General features: G+C 25.0%; 5 protein-coding genes across 5 annotated transcripts, besides 2 other annotated features; 2 read left to right on the forward strand and 3 right to left on the reverse strand.

Annotated features, from left to right (window-relative positions):
* Positions 1-165: 165 nt before the first annotated feature.
* Positions 166-636, forward strand: EHI_192240 (uncharacterized protein; the record flags this gene model as incomplete). Its single annotated transcript, XM_001913645.1, has 1 exon — positions 166-636. One exon carries the CDS (start codon positions 166-168, stop codon positions 634-636), a length of 471 nt encoding a protein of 156 aa, XP_001913680.1.
* A 130-nt stretch (positions 637-766) lies between these two features.
* On the forward strand, positions 767-1,771 carry EHI_192250 (uncharacterized protein; the record flags this gene model as incomplete). Its single annotated transcript, XM_643375.2, has 1 exon — positions 767-1,771. One exon carries the CDS (start codon positions 767-769, stop codon positions 1,769-1,771), a length of 1,005 nt encoding a protein of 334 aa, XP_648467.2.
* A 160-nt stretch (positions 1,772-1,931) lies between these two features.
* Positions 1,932-2,723, reverse strand: EHI_192260 (uncharacterized protein; the record flags this gene model as incomplete). The annotated part of the gene is made up of 1 exon (XM_001913646.1): positions 1,932-2,723. The coding sequence occupies one exon, from the start codon at positions 2,721-2,723 to the stop codon at positions 1,932-1,934; it is 792 nt and encodes a 263-aa protein (XP_001913681.1).
* Positions 2,724-2,895: 172 nt separating this feature from the next.
* Positions 2,896-4,617, reverse strand: EHI_192270 (uncharacterized protein; the record flags this gene model as incomplete). Its single annotated transcript, XM_001913647.1, has 1 exon — positions 2,896-4,617. The coding sequence occupies one exon, from the start codon at positions 4,615-4,617 to the stop codon at positions 2,896-2,898; it is 1,722 nt and encodes a 573-aa protein (XP_001913682.1).
* Positions 4,618-4,717: 100 nt separating this feature from the next.
* On the reverse strand, positions 4,718-8,251 carry EHI_192280 (uncharacterized protein; the record flags this gene model as incomplete). Its single annotated transcript, XM_643376.1, has 1 exon — positions 4,718-8,251. The coding sequence occupies one exon, from the start codon at positions 8,249-8,251 to the stop codon at positions 4,718-4,720; it is 3,534 nt and encodes a 1,177-aa protein (XP_648468.1).
* Positions 8,252-8,484: 233 nt separating this feature from the next.
* Positions 8,485-9,057: a repeat region.
* An 8-nt stretch (positions 9,058-9,065) lies between these two features.
* Positions 9,066-9,760: a repeat region.
* Between the last annotated feature and the right edge of the window lie 360 nt (positions 9,761-10,120).

Raw genomic sequence — 10,120 nt, forward strand, 5'->3', positions numbered from 1 at the left:
GGTCTTATTAATGCAGGATTTGGTGAATATTCAATTGAACCATCAAATGAAAATATTCCATTATTAATTGCTTCTTTTTATCCCTTGTTTGAACCATTCTTTAATAATAATATAATTTATCCAAAATATCTTCAATATTTATCAGTTGCCACTTTAAAGAAAAGAATGTATTATTCTTATAATTATACTACAAAACAATATGAAAAATGTGATGCAAATCTTATATTATCACTACCAGGTCAACAATTTTATTGTCAAGAATCAATTCCTATTCAATTACCTTCATTACTCCCTCCAATTCAATTTGTTTATGAAATTGTTCCAAATAATACATCATTTCTTTTTAGCTCTTTAAAAGTGAATGAAGATGGTGAAAGAGTTCTTAGAGTTAAAGATGCTCCTCTTATTGATTATTATAATGACCTTCCTGACTTTTATTCTTCTAATTCAATCATTCAAAAAATGGAACAATCTATCAAAAATACTTTAGACTGGATGACTTCTATTGCTAGAACAAATTATAGAACTCCAATTGATACTCAAATTGTTAAATTACTTATTTATGCTTTTCAAAATTCTAATGATATTAAAATGAAAATTATTGCAGAATCTGTTAATATTTTAATAAATGAATGAATTTGAATAAAACTTACTTTAACGTAGTTATAATTTAATTAATTTAATAAACTGTTTATATAACAAAATGACAATAAAAAAAAAGAAAAACTTTACATCTAACTTATTTATTCCATCAAAGAAATATCTTATGTCACACTCACAAGTTGACCCATATTCAATGATGATTATTTCAAAATACTTTGCTACAATTGATGAATTTAAAAATATCCAAATGGTAAACAAAAAATATTCAAATTTAATGTCAAAGTTTCATTATAACCCAGTTTCATTAACAATAAAAACAAAAAAGTATTTTCCTAAACTTCAAACCCTCTGTTTATACAATAGAAAAGATGAATTATTTGATGACAGAAGAATTAAAACAATAAAAATCTTTTATGAAGTATCATATGAAGAGTATAACAAAAAAGTAAAAGATAAAGTTCATTATTGTCATGTTTATTATTCATCAAGAGATTTAGATACTTTTGGTAAGAATATACCAACAAAAGTATGTGAAATAAAAGAATATTGTTTTTCTGAATTTGATTTAAAAAAAAATTGTTTGATTATACCAACAAATATAACTTCATTAAAAGCAAGTAGTTTTTCAGATTGTTTAAATTTAACTCATATCTCTATACCATCTTCTGTTGTATCAATTGGAAGACAATGTTTTAGTAATTGTTATGAATTAGAATCTATTTCATTACCTTCATCAGTTTCTTTTTTAGGTTCTGATTGTTTTTCTAATTGTTATAATCTTACAGGAGTAACTATTTCATCATCTATAGATCGACTTGGGTCATATATATTTTGGGATTGTTATAACTTAAAAGAACTGGAAATTCCTAACGTCTTAATAACATTAAACCAAAAAGTGTTATTTGGAGATATTGTATTAAATGGACTTTTACTTCCTAATTCAGTTAAACGCCTAAATAAACATAATTTTATTACTCAAACTTCACTAACTTCTTTTGAAATTCCAAACTCATTTACAGGAATTGGTACTTATTGTTTTTCAGAATGTACAAACTTAACTCAACTATCAATTCCTTCTACTATTTGTTATTTTGGTCAGTCATGTTTTAAAGGATGTTCTTCTCATTTAAAAATTATTGGAAATGTTCCACAAAATCTATTTATTTAGTCTTAATACTTTATTTTTTATTACTTTATTTGTTCAATAAAATTAAAAATAATAAAATATTTTACTACTTCTAAATATTATTTGTTATTTAAATCAATATAAATAATATTATGAAAAGAAGTTCATTTTTAAATGACAAATTGGAGAGAGTTAAAGACATTTAATTTTCTTCAAAACTTTGATAACCAAAGCCTAGAGCTGTTGTCTTCGGAGAGTGTTGTTGAGGCATAATAAAATGGAATTGTTTTTTCTCAATTATTGGTAAATCATCTTCACTTATTGAAGAAAGATCTTTCAACTTAGATGAAGAGAGAGGTTTAATTTCAGTAGTTACATTTGTTTGTTCAAAAATATTTTGGTTTAAGTTAATACTATTCTGTTTTTTTTCTAATGATGAAATATTAACAATCTTCTTGAAATTTGGTGTTTGGTTTTGAACGACACTTTGTTGTTTTTGTAGGCTTATACCTTCATAGTTTTGTTCATTGATAGTAGTTACTTTTTCTTTAGCTACAATGTCATTTGAAATATGAGGAAAGTCTGTTGATTTTACTGGAGTTGTGTCAATATCTCCAGGTTGAATTAATACTGTTGTACCAGGTCCATCATTTAAGTCATCATTTTCAAAATCTGGAGGTAATGAGTAAGAAGACTTATTTTCTTGGCTTAAAAAGTCAAAAGAATATTTTGGTGAATTTATTGAGAACTTTCTTGATTGTTCTTGTTGTGGAAATTCTTCAACTATTTTCCCATTTACTAAATGGATTTTACCAAATTTTGGTCTAAACCCAAAATCTATATTAGATGGAATAGATGGACATGATTCAATCTCATCATTAAAATCATTCATCTCAAATATAAATTTTCTTTTAGAAGGTATTTCTTGGATAAATTCTTGTTTTTTCTGATTTTTTATTTTAACTTGACTATCAATCCCTTTATAAAGTGACATTCTGTAATTCTTAGTGAATTTTTTACTTCTAAAGAATTATATTCAAACAAAAATCAAATCTACTTTTTGTTACATAACAACTAATTTTTTTTTTATAGAATCATTCTTCAATTTTATTGAAATAATAAATAAATAATATAGTAAATTATATAATTAAAAAAGAGAAAATGAATTAAAACTTCACACTTGTAACAGAAGGTATATCAACAAAACACCTCTTGATTGATTGAGGGATTTTCATTTGTAAGTTATTACACTCAGTAACACAAAGCTCTTCTAAATTACCATTTTTAAGATTGTCAAGGGCTACTATATCTTTACATCCATATACCATAAGAAAGCGTAATTGATGAGGGAGAACAATCCTACGAACTTTCTCACAAACAATAATACTTAACTTCTCAAGTTTTCTAAACTTAGTCATATCCATTTGTTTCTTAGAACTTCCCATTAAAATTCTTAATGAGGTTAAAGTTGTTGGAAACAAATCAATGTTAATTGGTAATTTTGATATGTCTAGTCTTTGAAGATTTGGTAAAGAAAGCATTGAAACACTTATTTCTGTTGATAAAATTTGAACTGACTTAGGAAGTTGTAATGTAGAAGTACGATTTGAAGTTCCTAGTTCAACAATTTCCAAACCATCATTTAATTGAACTTGAAGTTCTGAGTCACTTAAAGAAAAATGAGAAACAGAACTAGGACAAACGAATGTTGTATGAATAGCACATGACTTTATTTCTATGTTTTTAAGATTTTTATTAGAGAATAAGATTGGATTTAAATCACAATTTTCTAGTTTAAGTTCTTTTAAAGGAATATCATCAATATTGGAAATAGAATAACCTATAGTATTCATTTTTAAAGAAGTAACTGAAGTTGGTATATTTATCTTAATATTTTGTGCTTTACCTTCTATTTGTAAATTTTGAATATGGGTATATGTTGTTAAATCAATACCAGTCATCCACTTTGGAACTCTTTCATATATTACAATATTTGAGGCTAATGTATTTTCCATAAGTTCTTCAAATAAATTCATTGAACCAACAGTTTCTACTTTAACAGATAATCCTTCATGTTGTAAGATGGTTGTTTGAAGACGTGTATATTCAGTCATTGTTGAGTCATACTCACAACAAACAATAACATTACTTGACATTACTTCTTTTACAATATCTACATTATCTTCTGAATATAATAAAATTACATTGACTATGCATTGAAGTTCTCTAAAGATTGGTGCAAGTAAAATTGCTGTTGATTGTTCACAATTTACTGATAGTAATTGAAGACGAGGAAGTAATTTTAATTCTTGTAGTCTTGAAAATCGTTGAAAATGAACTTTAGATTTAGGAGCATAATCAAATGTTTCATTTTGAGTGAATGTAATAGAAAGATATTTTAATGAAATCATTTCAGAAAAATGAATCTCTGGAGGAAAGTCAAACGCTTCTTCATCAATTTTAATTGATAAAGAAACAAGTTTTGAAGCGATTGATTTGATTAAAGCGAAATGTTCTTTTATATTTAAAGGTTCTTCATTTTCTTTAATCTCAATAAAAGGGTAATGAGTAAAAACATTCTCTGGCAAAATACGAACAGTGTCAGTATCACATTGAATACAATTTGCTTGAGGAAAATATTTTAATACTTTTAATAAAGAAAGAGTTCTAGTAACAGTTAATTCAATTGGTGTCATAGTAAATGGAGATATAAAAGGTAGTAAGGTTGTTGATAAAGTATCAAATGTTTCTTTACAATTTTTAGAAATAAAAACAAATTGAGTAATTGTAGATAAGTCATGAATATATTCAGCAATGACAGCAAATTCATTTAAAGTAAAATGAGGACGTTCATGTTCTAAATATTCAATGTGTTCTACAACTTCCATTTATTTAATATTTAAGATTTTTATAATTTTTTAAAACAAAAATTATAAAAAGAATTATAAAATAACAATTTCCTAATAGTTTTATTTTTTAAAAGTGAATTTACTTACATTGAATGTGATAAAATACACCATTTTTAACAATGAATTTATCACCACTTTTAATTGCTCTTTCACAAACACCACATTTGGTATTTATTGTTTGAGTTTCAAATCTAGTAGAAAGAATTGGTTGATATGTTCTTAATCCCATCTCTTTAAAACGAAGACTAAAATATTCTGTTGCTGCACATGGAACACTTTTCTGTAATAAAGGGATAAGAATATTTGAAGGTAGAGAATCAATCAAATAAGTGTAGATATTAAAATGAATTCTTGATGAAATTTTAGGAGATTTAATTCCAAGCCATTGGTCATGTTCAGTAGAAATATATGGTGGAATTTGCTTATAAAATAAATTAAAAATAAGTACATTATATTTAATTGGTGCTTGCATTAAATCTAATTCTTTCATTAAAACACCTAATAATGGAGAAGTAACTCCATCTGGTGCCATAGAAATACAATAATAAATGGTTTCTGTTAAAACACATTTTTTTTCTTCACAAAATGGTTTAAATGATTTTCTAATACTACGAACTTCATCTTCACAATAGTCTTTATCAAAGAATAGTGTTAAATCATTTTCAAATAATTCAAAATAATTTTTATTCTTTTTATATTCTTCAATAAATACTTTTAAATATTCTAATAATCCTTTATATTTACTATTTAAATAAATTAATCGTGCTCTAATTCTCCAATTAATATTTTCCATTTGTTTTAGTTTCTTTTGATAATAAGGAGAATCATTTAATATATTTATTAATTTTTCTTTTGCATTAATATCATCTTCTCCAGGTAATCCAGTATATTCAAGGTAATAATCAATAATTATATCAGTATTATTTGGTATTTGTTCAATATAATATATCATAAATGCTAAAAACTGTTTATAATATTGTAAGTCATTACTACATTTCCTATGAAGAAATAATTTAAAACATTCTATTGGTAATTGTTCTGGTTGTACTGTTTGTAAGAATGTTTCAACACATCCTAAAGGTATTGCATTATAAGAGTCTAATAATTTAATGATTGTGTAATGAATTAATTTAGTATTTTTTTGTAATTGTAAATAAAGAATTAACTCTAATTCTACTGTTCCAATTGATGGAGTTAAAAATGGTTGATACACATTTTTTAATTGTGGTAAATAAAACTTAAATTGATTTAATAATGTACTTCTATTTGAGACACCAACAGTATTACCAAAACGATCATTCAAAGTAGTAATAAAATTAAATAAATCATCTTCAACTCTTAAAATCATTCCAGTTTCACCTAAAGTAGTGTCTTGACCATTTGAGTAAAATTTTCGAATAACAGAAATAAAATGATCAATTCCTTTTTCTTGAGATACTGAAAATGCTATTGGACAACTAATTGGATAACATTCCCATGATAAAACGTTCGTTATCTTTTCTAACTGACTTGCGATTTGTGGATATTCTTCAATTAAACAAATACATTTATTTAATAAATTTAAAGGTACTTTTACACCTAATGATGCCATAGAATGTGTGTATTGAACATATTCAACAAAACACCAATTAACCAACCAATCAGGTGCTTTTTCATTTTGATATTGATCTAATAATCCAGTTAAATATAATATCTTCATTCGTTTAGATGCTTCATTATTAACCATTGAATTTTTTGACACTTCCCATGCTTCTAATAAACTTAGTACTACCTTTGGTGGTAAATAAGAATCTTTTCCTCCAAATATTCTAAACAAAATAATTTGAAGTTCTTTACTTCCATCTATTATCGGTGAATATAATAATCTTTTAAATGATGTAATTACAATTTCTTGAAATGCTATTGCTAATGGGTCATTAATTTCTCCATTCCATTGTCGATTTTTAGCAATTGAAACAAGTGCATCTAATCTTAATAATGGATCACTGAGTTTTAATCCCATAATACGAGGAACATCATCCATCAAAGTAAGAAAATCTAATAGACAACTTTCATATGGTTTTAATGCTAATTCAATTATAGAGTTATCAATATTTTTATGTTTATTAATATATTGTTTAATAGATGGTGTAATTGTATTGCTAAAGATATATAGTTGAATTAATACACATGCTGTCGCTGATGTTTTATCATCACTATCAAAATGTGCTTGATATAATGGAAGAAATGCATGTCGTGGGGGTATTGCTAAAGTAGGAATTAATTTCTTTTTAATCATACTTGCTCTTAATTCAAGAAACATTCTCATTAAATCATTTAGTCTGTGATATAATTGTTCAGGAAATTGTTCCATTATTTTCATTGAAATATCATTTGTACCTAATTGAAATAGAGAGTGCAGAGAATGAAACAATGAAGGACAAAAATCTCTGATGATATATTCAATGATAATACTATTTGATAAAATATTCATTTTTGTTCTATTTAACAATTTAAGTATTTCCTCTAATGATTCACTTCTTATCACTTTTTCAATCTTGTAATTTTGATAAATTTGACTTAATAATTCATATACTCTCAATACACATCCAGATATATCCCATTTTCTATCTTCTTCAGTACCTCGTTTATTCATTAATAACCCTTCTTCTAACCTTCCTTCAATTAATAACTGTTTATAATATTCTGTTTTGAGTGAAACAATGCACAGTCTATTACAAGGTAAACAAAATATTAAAGGAGAAATAATATTTGTTATATGTGTAAATTCAGGTCTTCTTACCATTTGTGATGGTTTATTATTGTTATTGATGATATATGACATAAAAAATCGATGTGGATTCAATTCATGAAACAATAGAATCAATGGAGGTAATAACAATACACCATTGATTGGTGCAGTAGACTCTATTGGTACAATAGAAGTGTCAGTTAATGAAAATAATTCTGAGTTAATTTTAACAAGAATCTGAGCGGGGGAAATACGAGTAAATGAAGGGAGTTCATTTAGTTTGATCGATTTAGATAACACTCGTCCTTTTCTCAAGCAAGGAATAACTTTTAATTCATTTGGAGTAATAACACAAAGACAAATATTAATGAAACATATATCTACAATGCTTTCGTTCGAATTCATCAATGTAATTTTTTGTAACACATTACCATTAAAAGAATATTGCCCAACAGTTAATTCACATTTTGTATCTTTATCAACTCCAGCAATAACAATAGATTTCTTAAGACAAGTCATAGTGATGGTATGATATTGAATTGCGTTAGTAGTCAATCTGACCATGGGAGTAAGAAATTGGTTTAGTGTTTGTGCTTGTGGTTGATAAATGTAGAAAACAATTCGTGATAGTTTGAGAGCTACCATTAACGAATATTCAGGAATTAAATGAATTTTATATAAAACGGGTCCTTCAGAAAAATAACGGTCTACTGACCTAGTTGTGATGTTGTATAATAATATCCCTTGTTTAGTTGATAACATTACCATATCTTTATCTATTGTTGCTGATGATGTTATTGGATTTTCTGAAGAAAATACACCTTCTCCATATTTCTCAATATTTATTTGTGTGATGTTGATCGGGTCAACAATTCGTTCCATTCTTCCTTCGTCATTTCTTAGTTCTTTTAATTTCTTAGTGCCTTTGTACTTTTATTGTTTTATATCTCAATTTGTGTTTTTCTTTTTTCATAAAAAATATTTTCTTAGTTGAATATTGAAATAACTGAAATGAAATAAAATTAAATTTTGTTTAAATCATATAAATTAATATTTATATTATTTCGTTGTGTTAAAACCATAATATTCATTTCAATTTTATGAGAATTAGTTGATTCTATTCTATTATCAGAATTGAATGTGTAAAACATTAAATCCTTCATATTTTTGAATAGTATTGCTATGTATTATATTGGTGAAGTCTAAATGAAATTTTATTGATTTTAATCTTCTTACAGATTCATTTTGTATTAATCCATTTATTGATAATATTACAGGTATTATTTCTACATATATTATTTCTCTATTGTTTCTTAATTTCTCTTGTAATTCTTTGTATTTATTTTGTGAATATAATTTAATTCTATATTCTTATCTTGACATATAGCAACATCTATAATATATCATTTCTTTTCTTTCATATTTTGTTAGTACATATTATCTTCTAGCATTGAATGAATTGTCATTAACCAATAAATCAATATTGTAAGTTATAATCATTTCATCAATATTAATACATTTTGGAGGATTATTAAAATCAATTGCATTAAATTCATTAAAATGTGTAATTAATAAGTGTTTAAATATTTGTTTACATACATAATCATGTTTTAATATTTGATTCTTTTTCATTACATCCTAACAGTATGTGAATAATAGATGCAATTGTTTTATAACAACATTCATAAAAAAAAAAAAAAAAAAAAAAAGGTCAATTAATAGATATATCCTCAATTGGATTTTCTTCATACTGAGAAGTGATTATTTCAGTTTCTTCAATATGCTCTATTGGTGTAATAGAGTTCATTTCTAGCATGCTCGCATTAGATTGTTCTTCTTCTAATGTGCTGCCAGAATTTCCTGTATAAAACATTAAGTCTTTCATATTTTTTATTATTATTGTTCGTAGGATTTTGGGGAAGTGTAATTGTAATTTTAGTGTTTTTAATCTTCTTGCTGATTCTTTATGTATTAATCCATTTATTGATAATATTACAGGTATTATTTCTACATATATTATTTCTCTATTGTTTCTTATTTTCTCTTGTAATTCTTTGTATTTATTTATTTTATGAATATATTTTATTTCTAAATTATTATCTTGACATATAGCAACATCTATAATATTAATATATCATTTCTTCTCTTTCATCTTTTGATAATATATATCATGTCTTCTAGCATGGAAAGAATGGTCACTAACCAATAAATCAATATTGTAAGTTATTATCATTTTATCATTATTAATACATTTTGGAGGATTATTAAAATCAATTGCATCAAATTCATTAAAATGTGTAATTAATATGTGTTTAAATATTTGTTTACAAACATAATCATGTTTTGATATTTGGTTCTTCTTCATTACAGGACATCCTAACATTTTATAACAACATTCATAATTAAAAAAAAAATAAATAAAAAAACTTAAAAATTTAATGGAAAATAATATAATAGAAAAAGACATTATTAAATATTTTCAAGTTTTACCAGAAATAGCCATGAAATCAGCATATAAATCGAAGTGGACATGTTCAGAAATATTTCGATTATTACCTGGAATGTGTCAAAGTTTGTTATTAAGAATTATTTTTCTAACGGAAAGAATCAGCATAAATGAAATGTACAATCAATTTAAAATACCAAATGAAACAATGGATGAAGTGATTAATACAATCCATAGCATTCATATTATTGATAAAGAAGAAGAAGATGGAATTTTGTATATAAAACTCAACAATGACTTTCAAA

The sequence above is a fragment of the Entamoeba histolytica genome, genomic scaffold, assembly GCF_000208925.1.
Source record: "Entamoeba histolytica HM-1:IMSS scf_1104750519183 genomic scaffold, whole genome shotgun sequence".
Classification (NCBI taxonomy): Eukaryota; Evosea; order Mastigamoebida; family Endamoebidae; genus Entamoeba; species Entamoeba histolytica.